The sequence below is a fragment of the Anarhichas minor genome, unplaced genomic scaffold (genome assembly GCF_050575085.1).
Source record: "Anarhichas minor isolate MPS153535 unplaced genomic scaffold, ASM5057508v1 ptg000041l, whole genome shotgun sequence".
NCBI classification, from domain to species: domain Eukaryota; kingdom Metazoa; phylum Chordata; class Actinopteri; order Perciformes; family Anarhichadidae; genus Anarhichas; species Anarhichas minor.
Genome location: NW_027466487.1, coordinates 5755070 through 5778378, shown reverse-complemented (window position 1 = coordinate 5778378; position 23309 = coordinate 5755070). Strand labels below are relative to the sequence as shown.

The window sequence follows — 23309 nt, the reverse complement described above, 5'->3', positions numbered from 1 at the left end:
AGGGGAGAGGAAACCGCTGCAGCACTTTGTTGGGCTGAGTGCACACAGGAGAGGGAGACAGAGAGAGAATCCCCCATTTTAGCTCAACAATATTACGGCAGTGCAGCGATATCTACAACAATGGCAGCGCGGCACTCTCAGCACTGTGCTATTGATCCTGTAGTGGCAACCCAATACACACACAGTCTACCTAATTGTTGTTTTAACCTCTCATTAGATTAATGTCTGTGTTTGTTTTGATCTTTCTCATTTACAAATGACCCAATCATATTGTCATTGTCTGTCCCAATAACTAAAATTGTTTCGGTAAATGTAATAATGGCTCCAAATTGGATTGGATATCTCCTGTTATTGGTAACATATTGGTGATATTGATAGCTGTTATCAAAATAGAAGAAACATCTGTTTAAATAATGCTAATAATGCCTCTTTGCATCTTTATTTTGTCCTAATCTATTACCCCCAGGCATACTGACTTACTAACCGGATCTCTTCTAAGACACTGCACCGGAGAGAGGGAGAGCAGGGGGGAGAGAGAGAGAGAGAGAGAGAGAGGGAGGGAGAGAGAGAGAGTGAGTGAGTGATCGAGCAAGCGCAGGAGGGAGAGAGAGAAAGAGAGAGCACAGGAGAGCAAGAAAAAGAAGCTAGAGCCGAGAGAACGAGAGACTCGCAGGAGGAAGAGGGAGAATGCACGGTGTCTGGGTAACACTTCCTCGCTTGTATCCAGGGCCTTTGTGAATACACCATGGGATGCATCGGCTCCAGGACACTGAGTAAGCCCCGCTTCTCTTCCCTCGCTCATTGCGGACTAGAGGGGGGTTTGGGTGGGGGCGGGGGGGAAGGATGAGCAGGAGGATGGGTGTCTTGCAGGAGTGAGTGTTTGTGTGGAGACCACGTATGGACAGGCTTTGTTTATATCTATGTGTGTGTTTATGTGTGTGTGAGAGGTGTTTGCTTCTCTTTCAGTGCAGTGTATAAGCAAGTTAGAGTTCTGGTCACAGAAGCTGTGTACCCCGAATACAGACAAGATGTCACAGACAATATGTGTTAAAAATGTGCTACTGTGTGTGTGGTTGCATCCCCCCACCTCCCTACTCCCCTCCCTCCCCCCACCCATCCCTTGATTTATGATGCTGTTTGGCAGTATGTATATGTGTGTGAGTGGGAGGCAGAGAGGGGTGGGGAGGAGAGGGAGGCGGGAGAGGGAAACGCTGTGATAGTGCTTATTTATAGGGCGGTATGGCTTGGAGAAAGAGAGGAAAAAGAGACAGGAGATAATGCCTTTGTCAGGGGCGTTTGCACAGTTTGTTATTATTTGCATGTGTAATAGGGATAAAAGAAAGGAGCAGAGGAAGAATTTCAGCGCAGGCAGGGAGGCAGGGAGGAGCGGACGGATGGCGATGGAGAGAGGGGGAGAGGGAGAGGGAGGGGCAACTACGTGCAGGCTAGGGTGTACGGGATTGACGGTTGTTTTCATGTGAGGACCCTCCCAGATAAACCCTTAGATGACATTGTAAGGACTGCCGCTAAGTGAGGAAAGACTAGGAGGGGTTGAATAAACATCATCTTTTAGTTGTTTGCATGAATATAGTTCAAATATGTTGCAGCGCATAGTCAGGTCCTGCATGTCTTAGTATGTAGCATGAATCGAGCTCAAAAGGTAAAAATAAACACAGACCTCCCTTGGTGTTAAATATTAATGAACCACTTAGCACATCAGGCTCTTAAACATATTTGTGGCAGAGCATCGGTCTCAACATATTTAACGCCCCTTTGAAAAGTGCATAACCTTTCCAGGGGTCATGAACGTCAAAGGTTACAAACAGGCTATTCAGTGTGCTTGTGCACTTTTTTTTTTAAACTAAACATCCATTCTTGATGAAGAGGATTTTAAATGTATGTAGAATAGAAGGAGTACTACAGTACATGACACAGTTAGGAAGGCAGGCGTGAACTGAATACAGCAGCAACAGTGTTACAAAGCTCAGGCAGTGCAGATTACAGTATTTGACACATTGCAGAGCAGGAGAGAAGGTTAGGATCCTCTGTCAACACTCAGGTCAAGACAGGAGACCTTGCAGAGCCCAGAGACTCCAGCTGCTGCAAACAATGTGATTGAAGAGGACAGAGGGCTTTTGAAAGGTGCCACATTAATCTGATTGTCAGCCACCTGAATACTAATGCTTGTTTTTGTACGAGTGATCAGAGAGGCTCAAGATTTCAATAAGGTTGCTCCAGTAAAAGCAGTTTCTGAAGCTGTGACAAGGGAGAATACACGGAAGTACACATCCAAAGTGCACCGTGTAGCCTGTCAGACACAAGTAGTAGAGATTGTACATCTACTTAGGGGAAAGCAAATGTTATCCCTAGCTGTGTGCACTGTAATCCAACATGAATGTGTAAATAAACAGTTCTTAAGAGAAGGAAGATTTGGCGTTTCCAAGCAACTTGCGTGCCAGAGACTGTGAGCATCAGAATCAGCAGCAGTCTAGAGGCATGGTTGTGTTTATCCTGGGTGAGAATGGCTTTAGTGTGTGAGGAAGAACATACCGCATAAGTTTCCTTTGTTTTGGATGTCAAAGGAAATGTGACACAGAAGAAACTATGATGACATCTTTTTAGTAGCAATACTAATAGAAACCTTAAGGGACAATGCTTTACCCTACATATCACTTTTTATTAGAGGTCTGGCAGTTTAGATGTTTTCAAACAGAAAACCCTAGATGTGAAAAACTATTAGCCAGAAAAATAGCATCATAGCAAATGTTGCAGACACTGATTCCTGCAGGCAGTGAGGGTTGTTCATATGTGTGTGTAAGTTTAACTCAGACCCAGTTGGAAAATGAGGGCTGACGTAAATACCAGGATTGGGGTTGGTTCACTTTCACCATAAAAAAAACACTTAAAAAATAATTGAAGAACGCAATGAATACAAGGTGTTTTTGTTTATAATCAGGAAAAACAAATCTGCCATGGAACAAGTGGAAATGTATGCTTTTTAAGATAAAAGGAAAGGAGCGAGGGAAACTAATTTTGAGACATATTCCACTATTAGGAGGTGTTGTGTAACTAATGCTCAAAAGTAGTATTTCCCAAAATATTTAGGATGCACTGTCTAAATGTGTCACTGAGATATTACTTGTTATGTGGCTGTGTCTTATATAAGCGTGATGACATATTTTGACTGGTAATTAGACAAATATTCTTGCCGATTAACCGTTTTTGCAATGCTTCAAAAGTTTAAAGCTGTGTTTTTGCAAGTAAAAGGTTCAGTCTACGAAGAAACTACTGAAATTAAAATTCCTTATCATTGAAGTATACTGCATGTTAATGGTTACTTTGGGTTATGCCTTAAAACCAATCCTTTTAACATCTGCTTTAGCTGAGCTGCCCCTGACCACCACTGTTACTGGTTCAGGTGAAGACACAGTGATGTACAGCAGATGAGATGTCTGCATCCATCACCCCTTCAGAGAGCAAAAAGGCCTTGAGAAGCAGTCGATGGGAGTGCACATTATTCTTCCCCCCCATCATCGAGGAAAAGGCAATGAGATCGACAGCAAAACAACTACAGTCAGTGACTCAGCTTGTGTGTGCAGCACACAGCTTATATATGGTTCATTGAGAGCACATTTCCACAGCTGCCGAACACAGGGTTAGTAATTCTGCCACAGCACCATGATGTTGATCACATTTGTAGATGTGTTGTTGATAATGCTATTGCCCATAACTGTGCTAAAAGCTTCACATCAGAAGCAGTTTTCTGTTTCAAGTCACCAGGCCGCCCAATACCTGTAAGAGCTGGAATCATTAATCACTCTATAATTTAGGGCATTGTGTGCAGCGTGAAGATAACTGCTGGGGTTCAGGCTGCAGTGGTGAAATTATAGATATGAATGTGGGACATTATGACAACTCTCACCTGTGCTGTCTGTAAGCAGACTCTCTTTTCCCTTTCTCTAAGTTAGCTCTGGTAAGGTGCCACACCACTTACAGATCAATAAGCATGAACAGACGCTTCTGTTTGTGTATGTGACTACATGTTTATGTATGTATCTACTAACTGAATTGTGTTTGTAGCACAGAGTATCTTAAGTATCAAATGTTTGGTCATATTCATTATCTTGTTTCTTGTTATATGATCAGATAGTCCCTGACTTATATCAAAATCTTGCCCATTTTAAATAGAAACTTGTGTTTAGACAACATTTAACTTTTATTTATTTTATCCAAAAGGATTTGTTGAAAATCATGTTTATGTTTATGTTTCTATTTCTCAACATTAGGGTTGTCCTTGACCAAAGAAATTCTTAGTCGACTAAATAACTCATACGATTTTGGTGACTAATCGATTAGTTGATTTAATCAATAGATCTTATTTTCTCCACAAAGAATTGCACAAAAGTACCACTTTAAATCTTGTGGGCAGCTCAACTCAAGATACAATTTTTTTTTATAGTTTTGGCATCATACAGCTAATAGAAAAAAAACACAAACAGTACCCAGCTTGAGTGTCCGTATGCCCTCGTGTGTGTGTCTGTATGTGTTCATGCATGGATGCATATGATCGCACTCTTGCTCCTATATGTATTTGCACGTATAGGCCCACGTGTGGGTGTGAATGTAATATATATAGGCACCACTGTTGCTTCCCCACTTTGTCCCATCGCTCTTTTTGATGCTGCATTACAGAGAGGGATTCCCTGTCATTCAATTTGAAACACCCCCGGTAACACGGTGCCTTCACAAACACTCAGTCAACAACTGGTACCACGTCCTGCATTTTGCCGGTTTGCAGTCAGCTTGTAAGCAGGCAAATCTGGCCAACTGAGATGGAGGCTGATTGATTGGCTCCTGTCCAGGTTGGAAAAGCCTTGCACACATGAACAACATTCAAGGTGAATGACTCAGTGATGTAGTGCTTTAGAGACAAGGGGGACCTGATAACCCTTACCTGTGTGTGTGTGTCAGCATGTGTGTGAGTGTGTGTGTTTGTGTATACACCCAAGGACTCCAATGTAGCACATAAAGCAACATATAGGGTCTCTACCTACAGATTTATGTAAGTGCCTCTGTGTCATATTCTCGACTGTGTGCTAAACGGTTTACGTTGTCACATGATGCCAGGTCAAGCCTTGTGGGAGGGGAACTGATGAACATGTATATGCCCGTGTGTTTGCCCTTGCACATACCAATTTTCAGCTTGTATGTGGATGATCAGAAATAAGAGGCCTTTGTGTGGGAAACATGATGGCAGGCGTTGCTGTCAACAAAGTGACTCAGAGTTTGTAATGAAATTGAATGATGCTGTGAAAGAGAGAATTTCATCTCCACAATTTCATCCAAGTGGGTATGTGTGACTGTGTGTGAATCTAAGTGCATTTGCGGATACACTCCACAGCATTAGTGCGCAACCATGCTGGTTGTCTCAGTGTTATCTGTAGCAACTAACCACTTCAGTGCTGATAAAGAGAAAGGCCACGTTCTCAAAGACGGGAAGACTCCTTTGAAAGCTGAGAAGCAAGAAAATAAAGATTTCCTGCTGTAAGCTACACGTAACTGGTTGACTTCCCATCATCTAAACAGATGAGGATAAAAGCACTTCTTCCGTTTTGTGGTCCTAATATTCATTATATATTTAGCAGGCCATTAGGATGTTTATGGAAATGATTGGGTCGATGATGCTGGGCTGCAGCTGCCTGTGCCAAGTTACAACACGTTGTAGATTTTTAGATATGACAGTCAGTGCACCAATGACTGCTGTAACCTATTTACCCTGTATCAGTGATAAAGATCTGCACAGGATGGCAGCCACATTCATGTCTGTACAGATTAATGAGGTGTGTCAGGTCTGCCAATGACAGGGGCATGTAGATTGGGAATGTCATTTCACCAAGTCAATGGCAGTAACTCATGCCCCTGCGTGTGTGTGGATTATGTCCCGAAACACACTTAGACCAAACTCTCCCAACCATCAGAGCTCTGGTCCTCAGCTGTCAGCTGATTGCTGCAACAGGGCTGCTTTCCAAACCGGTGCCCCATCGTGGCAACCAGCCTTTACTGCAGCTGTCATGGTAAACAAGCACCAAGCCCCCTGGTTGATTGGCGCTATTGCTGGAGGGCACTGGGAGTACAAAAAGACGGATGACTCTCAAATGCTTCCCACTTGAAGCATTTGCCGTCAAGCCACTACAGTCAGAGCTGGAGTTGACAGTGCAGCCGCTGCAGATCTTTGGTTGCTCGTTACGCACGACAGCTCCCTCCTTTTTCTCCTCCGTCTCCCAGCCCTCCCTCCTTGACTCCTTCTCGTTCCTTCTCCTCTGCTGAGCTAAGCCTGGCTCCCCTATGACCGCAGGGGGGGGGGTATCCAGCACCGCACCGCTGTGTGTGGGGGAGGAGGAGGGGAGAGTGCCAGGGGAAGAAAAGCTGGCTCAGAGCTCTGGTCATGTGCTCTGTTGTTGTTGCTGTTTTCTCAAGGAGGGATCCTGCCTGCCTCCTCAGAAGCAGAATAACGCATTTGCTTACTGTGCTGCCGAGAGCTCAAGAGCATCACCTTCAGAAGTGCAGAAATACAGAGTGTGCCATATAGCTTAAGAAACCACTGAGCTCCCGATAATGACTACTGAACCATCATCTATGCAGATATTCTAAGAACTACAAACAACTAATCACAGCATGATATAGACATCCAAACCCTCGTGGCTCACTTCACAAATAGCACATGCTTTGATGTAATCTCATATAAGTCACAAACACTATATGCATACAGCTACAAAGGTACACAAACTGGGGGGTGAATGCTAATCTACTAATTGGCCAAACAAGGCTGAAGGAGGCAGAGGGGAGAGAAACAGGGGAAGAGGGGAAGTGGTATTGTGTGTGCGCCCTGTGTTGCTGTAGGCCCGATATGTGTGGGCGCGCATATATGTTCATGTACAGTTTGTGTTTGCAGGGAAGATTTTTATCCCAGATGGGGAATAAATCTGGGACACTCTCCCGCCCAGGCAGAAAATGAGACATCTCTCTGTCTAAGTGATATCAGCCCATAAGTAACCACCTCACACCGCACTCCACAGTGCCAAAAATCCAACACGCCCGACTAATTCTTCTGAGGTCACACAGAGTTCATTTTTAATAGTGAAAGTAGCGCATGAATATAAATGCGTCCACCCTCCCCGACAATGGCAGGGCCTGATGCAAAGTTGTTTAATTATTTCTGCTTTTTGGGTGGTGACCATCAGCTGATCCTGCTTTCTTTTTCAGGAACGCTTTGCTCACACACACAGTCTCTTACAGTTTATAGTATAAAGGTGGATTTGCAGCAGAACAGGGACTGTCAACAGCACTGCTAGTGCCTTTAAACACGATTAAAACGCCAAGACTGTAAAAACCTCGATTGGCAGTGTGGCTGGCATTTGTTGGGACTGGGGCTGAGATTTGCCCTTGAATGGTACAATTCGTCACAAGTTAAGTTGCTTTAAATAAAGTACATTATATTTCCAAAACAGTTTAAATTGAATTTCACAGGAAGAAATATTTTCAGTATGAAACAGTATGTTACGTTTTACTGTGAGGCCCTTAACATCAGTGAACAAATGCATGTTTGACTCACTATTTTACATCAGCCGAACAGTGAACCACTGAAAATAGAACACCTCTTGAACCCGAGCGCCCACACAACAACAACCACCAGATAAATGCATGTTAAACATGTAGCAACATAATCATCCTGTATACCCACATAACGGGAAGATGTTAGGCTTAAAGCTTATGATAACCATTTCAAAACAATTCCAACACCAAGCGACTAAATGAACATGCATGCGGGCATGGTGGTGCTAGCGATTTCACTACATCATGCTACCCGCACAAATGAAAGCTATGACCCCACATATTCCAACGGCATATCTTATATCTTATCCCTCCACGACCAAACTTACTGAACCAGCAGCCAAAAAAGAGTAGAAAATAAACTTCACGTTATACAGCCATAACCATAAACTATGTCTTACCTTTGCTGATTTGTGATAAAAGGTTTTGTTCAAGGGCATATCAACGCTGCTAATGGCTAATCCAATTTCTTTGGTTAATTTTTGAGTAGCTTTCATTTGTAGATTTCATTTATTCATTTGCATGGCATGGAGGAGCATTTGCTCTCTGCTTTCCTCCAGCATCAAACAGACTCAGCCTTGCTTGTGAAAACACAGTCTATGTCTCCATCTTCTGGATGCACTCACTGCACTCATCTTAAAGATATTGGCCTTCAATACAGGCATGAGCTGGTCAAATAGACCCATGGGTTATGATTCTCTTTTAATGGCAACATGCATAGAGGCCTGGTTGATTGTATTAAGATGGAAATAATACCTATTGTGACATGGAAATTAAATTAAATTAGTTTTACAGTACCTAATGGTACCCAAATGGCCAATCTACTAAAATCTCTCCAACTTTGCTTTGCTTCACTTTATTAGTATCCGTCTGTGCACAGTTAACGTTCAGATGTTGTGATAAGGCTTGCTAGAAGTTTTGGGCTGCAGAACTTAATTAATGGACCATAATACATAAAAATGATTGCATTTTGGAGAGAATGGTTGATATTTTTGGTCGGTATTCATTTTGGACATTCATTTTACCAGTTTCGTTTTAGTTGGAAATATGTTCTTAATAGGGAAATTTACTTTGACACATGAAATTGGTGGAGTGTCCCTTTAAGGTAAATGTACCCTGGTAATGTACAACCAAATAGCTATTTATACATACAGGAACTTCATGTGCCTTCTGTGTATGTCCAGAGTTATTCAGGGAAAAACAAGGACTACTACACAAAGTGGGTTGAGGGGAAACTAGGTCGAACTAAGCGGGAAATAAAATCGATCACTCCTAGAAGTTAACTCTCCAAATGTATTTAATATCACGGACTGATGATATATAATGATACAGACCACTGAAAGGAGAAGACCCTAGGTTTGAGTATATTTACGATACAAATGAAGCGAGGTGGTCCTGATTTGTTGGCACACCCTTCCCCGCGCGAGTAAAAAGGGTCAGTTTTTTGGAATGAAGTCTGTCCCTCGTCTCCTGCCCTCGCAGTGATCTGATGCGACTGGATAGAGTTCAGAGAGAGAGGGGTAATATCTGAGAGCCCAACGGAGACAGAGTGAAGCTGATGTTTCTGAATCACTGGGTCAGTGGGTCACAGACATCACTGGACATCTAGAGAGCCAACAACTCTGTTTTCTCAGAGCTGCAGAGGAATCGCTCATGATTGCCAAATGCAGCTGTGATTGGCACAGCAACACACATACACGTACACACACACACACACACACACACACACACACACACACACAGGGAGACACACAGAGTGCTGACACAGGAGAGAGCCCCTCTGAGAGTTGCACACGCAGACCCTCTGATACAGAGAGCAGGCACCTAGAGACTGACTCTGTGTTTAAACTCCATTACCAGTACAGTCTCGCTAATTAAACCAATGTTTTAATTAGGATTTGGACAGCCAGGAAAGAGGAGGGATAATAACGTCCATTCATCCAAAGAGAGCGTCTATTTCAGACGACTCCCATCTGCAGTGTGCTGGTGGATGGCAGTGTGTTTGATCTGCCACTGACTCCTTGCAGTGCATTATTAACTGAGATGGAGGTGTGATTTACATGTGGAGGAATTGCATTAAAGAGAGACTTTAAGGAACGACTTTGTTGATCTCTCACATTTAAACCAATTTGATTTTTCGTCACGATGAAGTTAACTCATGTATAAAGTCGGAGGAAGATTTTTATTTATTTACTATGAGGACTGTGGGACAGAATATGTGTTACAAGGCAAACACTTTTGTTCAATTACAATTTAAATTGGTTCATATATTTGACACCATTCATTTGATGAACTTTCTCAAGTATGTCCCAGATATAAATTAGAAGTGGGGAATTTTATGCATATGGTGGCATTCATTTGTTTCCTTTGGAAAAAAAATGTTGCGGAAACCTTGATCACACATTTACTCCGTTGGAAAGACAGCGATCCCACCTCTGTATCGATGGGGTTTCATCAGTTGTTATCAAAAAGCAGTATAATTTAACTTCAGAAATATTTGTTTTAAAAAGTTTGGTAACCTGCTAGATTTCATGGAAGCGATATTAAACTATTATTTTGGTGTTTTTATTTAATTACTTAAATAAAAAAACACTATATATTTAAAAATAAAGGGGGGGGGGGGGGGGGAAGAATCGTGAATGTAGGATGCCAGAGCTGATTCACCCAATAAAGGCAGAACATGAGAGAAAATATATTCCTTGTTGAACTTTAGCCAAAGCTTCATAAATGGTAGGAATGCTAGGCTAGTCGACATTTTGAGTTAAATTAATTTTCCTTCTCTCTTGTCTCTCTCTCTTCTCTCTTCCTCTACCCTGTTGTCAGCGGGAGATGGCGTGCCAGTCCAGAAGGATGGGGAGCAGGTAAGACCTCAGTAGTCCTTCTGGCTCACCCCTCTGGTGGACTTCCTCTGACTGTTTCCTCACCACCTGAGGAACCAACATGGCTGTGGACTTAAGCTGCTACATAAGGAGCTGCAGCAGCTCAACTCACTAGCTCTCTGTCACTCAAGGTGCCAGTGCTTATGCTCATAGATTAGTAAAGTAGCACATGCATCATTTCAATGTCAGTCGCTTAACTTCCACTTCACCTCCCCGCCCATTTGATGGGGTGGCGTAACTGGAAGACTGAACAATATTGGTTCGGTTGGCATGTTGCTGTTGCTATGCTGTCCGTGGCTTGATTTCCATCTGACAGAGTCTCTGCTCAGTGCTGGTTCAAAGCAAAACAAGAAACGCATCACTCTCTCTTTCTCCAAATTCTTACACACCATTACTATATCCTTTTACCTCTCTTCTCATTTTCACTCATTTAGTCTCCTCTCCTGCTGCTTTACTGATCCTCTGCTCTAAAACGGATCCCTCTGAGACAGGACACAAGAGAGGGAACCATTTTGGAGGAAAATGTAGAGAACTCTACTTTTTCACCAAATGCACTGTGGACAGATTCCATCCTTTATTTATGCATCGTGCCCCAGAATGCCCTTCAGTCCTACAGAGAGGGAAAAAACAACCACACACACACACACACACACACACACACACACACACACACACACACACACACACACACACACACACACACACACACACACACATCCGTGTTGTCGGGGCTATTGGAAGTAACAGGAAAAGCTGCTTCAAGGGGCCCAGCTCTACTACTAAAGTGTGTTAAATCTCTCGTCAGACCCACTCCCGTGGAGAGAGAGGAAGAAAGAAAGAGGGAGAGTCAAAGAACCAAGAAGTGGGAGCAACAATAGAATTACAAAGTGAAAGGATTGAAGAAAAGAACAGGAAGAAGCTGATATCGATGAACATGAGTTATCTGGATATATGCTGTATGATGGAGATGTTAAACACCGCCCCGGTGGTCACTCTCTCATTATGACATTCAGCATTAAATAACCTGTTCTTTACAGTTAACAGCCTGTTGACCAGCGGTTAGTAACAAAGTAGCCTATTTATTCAAGCATTGTTTTGAGGCAGGGTAGGGAGGGAAGGAATGAAACCATGAAGCCCAAAGCCAATGTTAAAGCTCAGAGTAAAAGTTTGACATTTTGGGAAGTATGCTCATTCCCTTTCTTGCAGACAGTTACATAAGAAGATTGATACCACTTAGCTTAGCATAAAGACTGGAAACAGAGGGTAATAGCCTGGCTTCGTCCATAACAGCACACCTAAAGCTAACTAATTAATGTGCAGTTTATCATTTTTGTTATTTAATGTAGGGCAAAACAGGAAGAAGGTTAATTAGAGAGCTTTGGAGGTGATGGGAGGCGGATGTTGTTACCTTTGGACAGAGTTAGGCTAGCTGTTTCCCCCTGTTTCCAGTGTTTGTGCTGAGCTAAGCTAACCAGCTGCTGGTTCCAGCTTATTTACCATACAAAAGAGAGTGATACATCATCCAATTCTAAGCATTGCAAGTATTCCTTTGAGTAAAGGATCTGAGCACTTCTTCCATCACTGCTGTTTACTTTGCAATGTTTCAAATGTATAAAAATGGAGACACAGCTGGGAAAAATTGATTCAATTCTAAGAAAAATACAGTTTGAGAGGATTTATGTGTGATGAATGTTGGGGTCAACATTTTTCCCCCCATATTGTTTATTTACTAATTTATTTCTGCTCTGCCTCGACTGTGCAGATCGACAGGAAGGTGAAGACATTTGAGCACAACCACTAACCCACCAGCGTCCCCAGTCCAGTTAGTGATTGAGAGGAATGGTGTGGCAGAGGCTGCTGCTTATCTGCTTTGTTCCCAGCATCTGCCCTCTCCGCTCTCTCTCTTTCTCTTACACACACACAAACACACACATGCATACACACACACACACACACACACACACACACACACACACACCCTCCCCTTCCTCCTGATAGCCCCAGTCCCCTGTATGTGTGCATCATCAGATACCGTTCGACACAGCACTGACATCTCTCTCACTCACTCGATTTTGCGCTGGCTTTCAGTGTTTTTGGCAGCACATGTAACCAGAGAGGAGACTCATTCATCCGTAGCGTATTCACTCTGCTATACATAACCAAGCAAATATACTGATCCCTGTTTAAATATCCCCCCCCCTCCCTCCTTCTCCCTGTCATTCCGGTCCTTCACTCTTGCCTTCTTCGTTCCTGGAAAATCCTGTGTCTCTGTCTCTCTTCGTCCCCTCTCATGTCTCTTAATTTCTCTTCTTCTGCATGTCCGATGAGCAATCCCTCCTCTTTCCCTCCTCTCTTCGTCTTCTCCCATTTCCCTTCCATGCATGTCAATGCTCTCTCTGTCCTGTCACTCTCTTACTCTTTCCCACTCCTTCTTTCCCCATCCCTCCCTCTTCCTATTTCTCTTCCTCAGCATGGACGTTCAGAATTTTCATGGGAAGGAATCAATGTAAGTGTTGTGACACCATTCCTTCATCTACTACTTTTCTCCCTCTATCTATTTGTTTCTTTCACCTGTTTTGATTTAACTCACCCTTTAGTCATGAGCTTTTTTCCTCCTCACGACCCCCCTCCACCTCGGCCTTACATTTTCGGATTATTCTAGTGGTGCACGGTAGTGAGCACAAGCAGAATGACTTATTGGTGCAGAATACAAAAGTACACAGTTTACTTGGAATCAGGATTTGGGTAATGCATTTTTATCTTTTGTATTAACCCAACAACTCCATCACTTGTCTCCACTCACCCCTCTCTAACACACACTGTCTCGATGTCTTGGTGTGCACTGTCACACTTCCCATACTATTCCTTTCTCCACGCTTTTTTCCCCTCCTCCATTCCTCTCTCTTCTCTCCCTCTAGCTGTCTATGGAAGACACCACGTCAATCCTGCCTCGGCTCAAGAGGAACTCAAATGCCTACGGCATCGGGGCTCTGGCTAAGTCTTCTCTGTCAGGTGTGTCAGGTGTGTGTCTGTGCTGTAACTGGTAAACCGACCCCATGTTGGCTCGGCCCTCAGCGGGCGCTTGAGTCAGCATGGTACCCGAAACGGGTTCCCCTCTATCACTTCCTCTCCTCACTGTGATAACACTCGTCAATGGCTCCTTCTCAGTCATTGATGTAATGAATTATACTTGAAAACACAACACACACAGACACACACACACAGACAGACAGACAGTGCATCATCATACAGCTTGTTGCTCTGGTTGTGAAACTGTGTTGTCCTGAATTAGTATGGATGTTCTGAACCGTGTAAAGTGCTGTGATGAACAGTTTAGTGCAGTCTAGTGCAAAGTTTTTGATTTAATCCAGCTGTTTTGTGCAGTGCAGTTTATTTGAGTGCAGTGAAATGTATTACAGTGCAGTGAAGTGCAGTGCAGCTGCCGTACCGTGTGGTGTTGTACAGATTTGTCCGATAATTTATTCAATTTATTCATGAATCTCATCTCCATTCGCCACTATCAGAGAGAATCAGACAACCAGGGATTTACAGTACGTGTCATCGTGTGTTGGTCACATGGAATATGGAGCACAGCCATTATGCTGTTATCAGCTGGTGCCAGCGTGGCAGGAAATGAATTTCATCTCCAAAAGATGTTCTGCAGGGTTTGCATGAGTCAAGTTCTCAAACAGACAGCGAGGAGAAAGAGAACAGTTTTCTGCTTACCCAGCGCAGCTTAGCAGAGGTGTAAAAGCTATTATGTCAACAAGCCAACCTCTCATTACGTATGCCACACAACCACCTCACCCCAATTAACCTATTCCATCTCATGATGCACCTTTGTCAGACAGGACACATCAATTCCCTCCTCTCCTCCTTGTAGCACATACAGGAAAGGGCTCATTAAACACATGAATGTCACCCACACAACCCTTCGTCATTTAGCTATTCTTAAGATCCATGTGCATGAAGACCCTCATTAAACTACAGGCATTTCAGAAGTAGGATTGGACTGACAGTGTGTTTCTATATTGGTTTATCTTTGTTGGAGCAGACAATATTTCTTTTAATTGACCGTTTCTGTTCCCCAAACATCATAGAGGGATTCGGTTAATCATATTCTTATTCTCATGATATAATAACATGGGACAGAACTATAATCATACATATATATATATATATATAGTTTAACCATTTCTAATCAGCCTCTATGGTAATTATCAATCAAACAGTAAAGACATAATTAGATAAACTGTCCAATTTCATCCTCCCACACCAGTTTAGTCTACTGGATAGTTTCATAAACCATCACAGCATCCACGACCAAACAACAAGAACATACTTGATAACATATCTTACGTCTGTCCCTCCCCTTTCTTTCTCTTGGTCCATCCACCACTTTACCTCCAAAACAACAAACCTGCTGCTTCACTTCCCTCTCCCTCATTAATCTCTCATCTCTCACTTCAAACTCTTGCAATCCTCATGCTCCTCTGATTCCCATGTCTTCTGCACCACCAGGAGTGAGCCGCACCATGAAGGAGAGAGTGACCAAGCCCACAGCCTTGGCCCATGGTCGCGTCGCTCACATGATTGAATGGCAAAACTGGAGCATGACCACGGTGGGTCCAGGGGGCGTCCCCCTGCCCCGCATCACCACCCAGGAGCGGGAGAAGGAGCGGCGGATGGAGAGCGACGCCTACAGTGACCTCAGTGAAGGAGAGAAGGAGGCTCGTTTCACTGCAGGTTGGAAGCACAGAGGACAGACGCTCCACAGAGCCTCGTAAACCGTCATCTGCAGAATGATGTGTTTCTAATCTCACTTTGTCGGATGTATGCCAGTTATTCAGCTGACGTAATATAATGCAGGTCCTCACAATGATCCTGGCTTCTCCTTTGAATCATGACCTCAGGTATCCTGAAGCAGTTTGCGGTCTCGGAGGCGACACTCCTGGCCTGGACATCGATGGATGGAGAGAGCACGCGGTCGGGCTCAAACCAGGGCAGTATGGCTCATCTGAGTGAGCTTAACCAGGAGAGCATCAACAGTCGAGGTAAAGGACTACAAAGAACTACAAATATAACTGCAGCTGAAAATCGAAGTGGCTTTTGTTGCAGAACAATCTATATAGTATGTGCGTGTAAGCTAAATTGTATTTTAAAAAAGCAGCCTACTAAGAAAAGTATCAGTTAATTAAGTAATTCTAAAAAATAATCAATTAAAAGTAAAACAGTATCATTATCAAAGTGTACAGTTCAACGTAGTCATTGTGCAGCAGAATGCCGCCTGTCAGTGTTACATTTTAATTGCTGAGGAAGTACTGTGTAGGAATTAATGTGTAGCTGGTGGAAATAATGATAATCTTTTCTACTTTTGGTATTGTTGGTTTGTTGAATATAAAACAGTGCATCATATTTTGTCGCCTGATCATATGTTTTGTATCTTGACCTTAGTATATGTCCAATAAATGTAGTGAAGTAAAAATTGTAATATCTAAATTTGAATGAAGAAGTATAAAGTAACATAAAAAGTACAAGTAACTCAGAAGTAATGAGAACATACTGTTCCATCTCCTCTTCCCAGGCTGGAAAGGAAGCTCGTTATTAATTTCACATTTCCAACATGGGCTGTTGGAATGTAAAAGGTATAAATAACAATTTTTATTCCACAGCACTTCCACTGCAAACTTCTTCTCATGAAGTTAGAGATGCAGATGAGTATAATGAGCGTGTATTAGAGTAGATAAATCTCCATGAGGATATGATGCTTGATTAATAGATCTGCATCAATTCATCAAATATATTTTTTTAGACAAACTCTTAGCACAGGGTTCAAATGTGTGTCTGTGTTTTCCCGTGAGGCCCTATTCATACACTTCCTCTTGAGAAAAAGATAAACGGCACCAAATCAAGGTTGCGACTGCATTACACAGCTTGACACAAATGATGAATCAACAGTGAGGTGTGCCAGTGTTCAAACTGTATTCGGTAGATCTAGCTGCTGTCATAACACTTACTCAGCCAACGTGGATATTTTCTCTGCGGTAAGTGAGTTCTTTTATTTAGCTGCCAGTCAAACCTCCTTATTCTGCTCAGCAGGCCAGGTCAAAGCCAAAATGCAAACTGATTTATTCCGCTGTGCTTCGAACTCTTCTTAATTGTATGATAGCAGCTGAAATCCTATTTCCCAACATAAGTTGGTCATTTAGCAACTTCATTTAAAATAAAATGCTGATGCTTTACCAGGCCAATTTGGAGTTTAAAACAAAGAATCAGCGTGACATCAGGATTTCCCTGGTTTTATATTTGCGGATATTATGAAGATCATTATGATCAGGGTGATTCTCTCTATTGTGCTTCTTGCGACTAAAATGTGACCAAAACATGTAAAATGTAACATATAACAACCAGTACCTCTAATAGCAGCTGATGCCTTCTCCATTTCTTCCAGATCAGATATTGCATCACTCCTCAGCAGAGGTGTGGCCTCACACATACGTCTCCCAGGGCCACTACTGCCTCTCCTCTTCCGATGCCTGGGAGCCGATCACCAACGATCCGTCCGTCATGACGACTCCCCCTACTGGCTCCTATGTTGTGGGGACCGATGGGTATGACGGGCAGGCAGCGGCTTGCTTCCTGTCGCAGCAACAGCAGCAGCAGCAGCAGCAGTTCACTCTCCAGCAGCAGAATCAACTACAACAGCTGCAGCAGATCCAACAGATCCAGCACTACCAGCAACAGCAGCTCCTGCAGTATCAGCAACAACAGGTGGAGTCTCACTTCTCTGGGTGTGACACATGAGAGATAATAGATGGGGTTGAAATGTAGACGTGAGCACGTTTACTTTTGGACATGAAGCATAAACATCATGAGCAGTCCTTACGAGTCAGGAGGTTGTGTCATTTCAGAAGTGTGTCAAAATAGTACTGTCGCTTAAAACCCTTGTGGCTCAAGTTTGAGTTATTTTCACGTTGCAACACATGATATTCTTTGCCACTCTGTAACTCCCATATTTATGAAGCTAGAATACCAACTAGAATCAGTCACAATGTTGTTTTTTTTATGTTGAGTGGGGGAAATGAATTCTTGACCTTGGAAACACAACACTCTTGATTTAGTTTTTCACAGTGTTTTTTTTAAGTTTCTTGATTTATTTCAGCTTATAAAACACTTTACTTTATAGGTCCATAGTTTCCTATACTTCCCTAGAAAGGAGCTGATATCTTACTCTAAATCAATAATAAGATTCATGGAAAGGAGAATGTAATTTGGTCATAAATATATGATACAACCATCAGAAACACTAGTTGTTGCTTTAAACAGCAAGTTGGATATAATAAATAAAGAATAATAAACCTGAATCTCTGTGCACAAACAAAAGTAGTATTGATCCCTTTCATAGTGAGAAAGAGGAAGGCCTGTACTTCTGTTGCCATCAAAAACTCTTTTATTGGCTGCCGACATGAGGCTTTGTGTATTTTTGTCAAACTGCTTGATGCTGCGTCACCTCTGACATGGCAGTGTGTCGTGGACGGACTCAGATCTCAGCCCTGCCTCTAACTCTTCCTCCTCACCCTGTTTGTAGTCGCTGGAGCACAGGCTGCACAGTGCCAACCAGTCTTTGCAAGCGACGCCCAACAGCACCATCCACAGCCTGATCCATTCGGCTCACCCACCGTTGGTCGATCTGTGGAACACGGGGCAGATGGAGGCCTATCAGATGGACGCCGGAGGCTACATCGGCGTGGCGGCGGTCGTGGAGCCGAGCCTCTGTGTTCCCTCCACAGAAGATATGGGAACAGAGCACTCTCCGCTACTGGAGCAGCAGGAGGAGGAGGAGGAGGAGATAAAGGTGAGGTGGGGGGGATTTGATTACATATAATTACATTCTCAGTGTTTAATATTTCATCTGTGAAGTGCCAAAGCACTGTAAAATACCATATATTCTATTAACTACAAATCATGAATCATTTATTATTTTTCAAATGATTCCATAAGTTTTTCAGATTTATTACCAATCATCTATGGATATAGGTTGGGTTCAATTCCTGGTTGTGTGGTATGAACCAGTGCTGACGTGACATTAGTTACAGCAGTAAGTGAACAATACGTCATCTTGTAAAAAGTGATGTATCGTTGCATATAGCGGAGACTATTGCATAACAGTTGGACAATGTTTTATGTGGTGTTAAAGGGAGCTTTCCAAAGCACAGAAAAATAACAGAATTGTTTTTACCAGAAAGCCTTTTACAGAATGCAGGGGTGGGCTTTGAAAAAAGTTGGCATTTACGATTATCGAGTTGCATTGTGGATGTTGTAGGATCCTGTTTTTGGAGCTTGACCTGTACTCTGTGGCTTCGACTGTGATTGTGACGATTGACCGTTCTGTTTTTTTTTTATCTCTTTCCTCCAACTTTATGGAAATGCATAAAGCTGGCTCAGACATCGTGGATGCTGAAGCTTCCTTTGAGCAACAACAAGAAACAGTTTACAAACCAACAATAATGGCCAATGCATTTCCATCATAATCAACTAAATATCAACTGTGATGGATTAACCATTTCAAGCAAATCTGGGAAGTCTTTCCCAGTTGATCCTCATACTCTGCTGGTTGCCTGAAAGATGAAGAAGTCGATAAACCTTTGGAAGTCAGTTGGCAATAATGTAAATAATATAAAAATTGTGGTTAATGGGATAAAACATGCAGACTCACCAGTATGTACCCTTACCTATATTGCGATGGTTGACTAGTAATGTTTACTGATCCTTCTGTGTGTCTCTGTCTGTCCTGATCAGGAGGATGAGATGACACTGTGCATGGAGCCAGAGTTCGCCTCGTTGACTCCGCCCACGCAACAAGGGGACGCCTCTGGTGGCAGTAGTCCGGGGCAACCGCCGGCAGAGCCAATCACAGAGCGGAAGTCCTCCGATGTCACCTCCAGCCTCCTTCAGACACTAGAGGATAAGGAAGAGGCGGAGGGGCAGGGTCCTGCCTCTTCCATGGCAACCAACTGAGTACCTGGATGTCAATAGACGACTTATTACAAACTGACCGGACAGTCAGCGAGGAATGAGCGTAATAATACAATATATATCTATTAATCTGTTACTTTTCAGGTATCAAAAACACAACTTTTTGGTTGCGAGATGAATTGGTGAGAGTTAGATTTGGAGATGGACTCACAATGAGAGAGGAGCTGATGCAACAAAGGACACCTATTTTATTTGTAAGCCTTACACCCCAAAGGTATAATTGAAGGGAGGAGTGAGTACGGAGAAACTGAAGAGGAGGAGGAGCAGGAGGAAGGGGAGCACTGACTGACTGAGACATTTCCACCAGGAAAATGAAACCACGTTGAGATGAAGAGGAGGGGAAAGGAAACATGCATGCTTTTTATGACGACAAGCAACATGACCCTGTCATCGCTTATAGTAATAATGAAAATCTATCATAATGAAACATTATAATAAGAATAATTTTGTAATAAAGCAAAAAAAGAACAAATCTATGTATAAGTGTATGATAAGATATAACAGTTTTCCAAACGGGAGAACAACTCTGTTTACAGCTGTTACTCAACATATTAGATAGTGCTTAATCAAATTATTTTCCCTGTTGCATCGAACACATACAGTATACTTTAAAAACTGGCAACCCAAACAAAGTGTAATTCAAAGTAGAAAATGTCAGCATCTCAGTGACATGCAGATGAACCCTCCAAAATAAATACTTCTATCATGTTTGTGGCACCAAGATGCCCGAGGCACAACCCAGGGACAGGCCTGTCCTGCTGACTGCACACACTAAACTGCACAGATAAGGATTGTACTGTAAGATAGTGTGCTTCCTACTGTCTCTCTGTATGCATGTTTCTTCAGAGCACTATGGAGTACCTGTACTATACAGCACTGTATAGACTTTGCACTGAACCATAGTATCCCAGGTGGGGCCACAGTGGGCCTGCGGTGAGTTTCATGACGGAGAAATAAAGACAAAGCTGCATAAGCGATTCTCTTTTGCACTGATGCAATCCAACAGATCAGAGGTTGCCTTTGGACTGTTGACATTACCCAGTTCCCACTCTGACAACCAAAACCGAGCCACTTGACAACACAAACCCTCAGCTGCTTCTTTTTCCATAGACGTACGTAGTCGAGGATGCTAACCACTATTTGAATGTACTGGGAAGACACATGGCAGTACATGAGCATTTGTTTTTGATGTCTCCTCGCGGTCCACATGGGAGAGAGTCTTTCTTATGAAACAAACGAGTCTTTCAAACGTGTGGGAGGATGCTGTTGAAAACGGATTCACTGCTGGCTCCACCACGACACGCACGCACACACAAACACATACACACACACACAAATATCTAAATTGTAACCAGCAATAGACAGACAACACATTGGCTTCCCAACAGACCAGTGTCAGCTCTGTCGTATAGATGTAAATAGTCTAAGTATATAAAAATCGCCTCTCAATCACAGTCACAGCTGTTCTAGTACAGTATGATTTCTTTATTTTTTTACACCTCTCAGTCCCTTAAGCTTACGATTCAGGCCTGGATTTAGTATTTTTATTTTTTTTACCACTACACAAAGACAAATGAAACGGAGGAACGTTTGTGTTTTAAACAGAGCAAGAGTGTTTTATCCGGCGAGTCCATCAGTGAGGGAAACAAAGACGGACCGTAGAAGGTCCGAGTTCACGGGAGGAAATTACAGCCTGTGTGCCGCTCAATCAGCCAATCAGGGAATAGAACAGAAGACCGGGATTGAAGACTTGAGCCGAATAGATCAGTGTCTTCCTGCTCATTGAGATTACTGTGAAGCAGCTGCCTGCAGTGTGATAGTGATTCTAATGACGTTTGAGGAAGCATGTTGCCATTAGTTTCTTTCTTTTTCTGTCTTTCACCTGAGAAAGAATGCGTGTTTTCCAGCGAGGAGGTTAAGCAGACAGTGAAGACTTTCTGTGCGTGGCTCACTTGATGAACTTTATGAACAACACACAACCACAGATTTCATCTTTTTTTGTTCTCCGTTGGGGAGCACCCTCTCCTCTCACTTTGATGATTGTGTGAGAAACTTTTAAGAGGAACAAAAAAAAGAAAAAGAAAGCGGTTTATTGACTGGAATTAATTTATTTGTTGACCGCTTCTTTACTGTTGGGGACAATGTTTATTTTTCTACTGACTTGTTGAAATCCCCTCCAGTATAAGTTAGAATACTTGTCATGGTTGTAAAGCCGTCTTGTTTGTCTGGTTTTGAGCACTTTACACCAAGAAAAACAGACTTTAAGGGATTAGAGATGGATAGTTTGGCAGCTCTCAATTATTAACAAATCTATCATCATTTTATTTCACTACAAGAATCCCTGTTTAGTGTCTCATGAAAACAAGCGGGCTCAAAACTGCAAACAGAATGTCTTTACACAGTGGCACATATTAATTTATTTATTGAACGATTACTTGGTGGGGAGGAATAATGTGACAGCTTGTACAGAGTCTTTGATTTCATGTAGGTACCAATCCTTCTGGGAGCAGTATCTTTTTCCTTATGAGTCAGTTTTAAAGGAAGGCAGCGTAGGGACTATTGATGGATATTTGTTGGTGGTGACATTTGCGATTTAGGTTTGATTATTATTTGCAAAAACAAAAGTTAGGAAACATGCATGGCCTTGATGAAAAGACACTGCTTCAATTTGGGTTGTTTTATTGTTTTTTTTCTCTCTTTTTTTGTTTAGCAAATTCTCAATGAATGAATAAACTAAAAACAAGAAGCCAAATATATTTCTGTGGATGTTAAGGTTTTCTGATCACATCTTTGTTAACCGACCGGTTTGCAATTGAGTTCTTCTTTTTGTATAATTCTACTGCCATCTTCCAAGAGTTACAGTAACTTGTCTGCAGGCATGACGCTCAAAATCGGCTTCTTGTCCTCTGCCTTTCTCCTTCTATCTCTTTGTATCTGTTCTGTATATTTGTGTCTGTCTGTATGTCTGTCTGTCAGTGTACAGTAAGTTGTCTTGTTGGAAGAATCACTGCCTGAAAAAAAGAGGAAAAATAACAAGTTTTCACATCAACCAAAGGGGATTTGAAGCAATCAGACATAGATGTATAATTTGGAAATGTGTGCAAAAAAAGTGAGCGCTGTAAACAAATCCTACAAAACATTGGATGGCTTCTGTAAAAGTCTGTATAAAACTGGATTAATTAGTTTGAAATGGGGCAGAGTGACTTGTGATACAAGTGTACACTCACACCTATGCATGCTTGTTGGACGGTTGTCACAGGATGGTTCTTCGACGTGGTTCCCCCCTCTCTCTCCTCTTCTGTCAACGACTCTGTTTCTTCCTGTTTCTCTTTCTTTCTCCTGCACGACAGAACCTCCAACACCCCCTCCAGCTCCTTTACCTCCTTTCTCCTCTTTTTTTCCTCTGGTGGAGAAAGATCAAATAAACAAACCAACAAATGGCATTTCTTGTGCTCATGTGTGGATATCTTTTCCAGGGTGTAAATAATTAGATTATCACACGTTCACCTCTTTCTCTCCAGACCCTTAACACATGTGAAATGTCTTTTTTTTTTTAACCACTTCAGGTGGCAGCCAGTGTCTCTAAGCCAGCTTGTTGGTGCTTGTCAGACAAAACGGCAATCACGAAGGAAGTGGCAGCAGTGTAATCCAGCCCGTCATGCTTTTCCAAACACATTTCTCTCCAGTCCTAATCAGGGATTTTATGCCAGGAGAATATTAATGACAAATTCTCAGAGACAGGCCTCCTCTGTGGGACTAACTGCTTCTTTGTTCAAGCTCGCA

At 42.6% G+C, this 23309-nt stretch overlaps 1 protein-coding gene across 2 annotated transcripts in view; it reads left to right on the top strand.

The window, feature by feature from the left end:
* fam131bb (family with sequence similarity 131 member Bb) overlaps nt 1-22963 on the top strand; it is a 45878-nt gene extending 22915 nt beyond the window's left edge. Inside the window, exons 1-9 of one of the 2 annotated variants that reach the window (XM_076109051.1) lie at nt 499-773; nt 10435-10472; nt 12961-12996; nt 13409-13511; nt 15012-15236; nt 15404-15544; nt 16942-17261; nt 18079-18345; nt 19290-22963. In XM_076109051.1, the coding sequence (XP_075965166.1) occupies nt 746-773; nt 10435-10472; nt 12961-12996; nt 13409-13511; nt 15012-15236; nt 15404-15544; nt 16942-17261; nt 18079-18345; nt 19290-19508 (1377 nt within the window). In that variant the 5' untranslated portion in view covers nt 499-745 and the 3' untranslated portion in view covers nt 19509-22963. Of the gene's footprint in view, nt 1-498; nt 774-10434; nt 10473-12960; nt 12997-13408; nt 13512-15011; nt 15237-15403; nt 15545-16941; nt 17262-18078; nt 18346-19289 lie in introns of those variants that run through there. The other variant, XM_076109052.1, reaches the window with a different exon arrangement.
* Nucleotides 22964-23309: the final 346 nt, after the last annotated feature.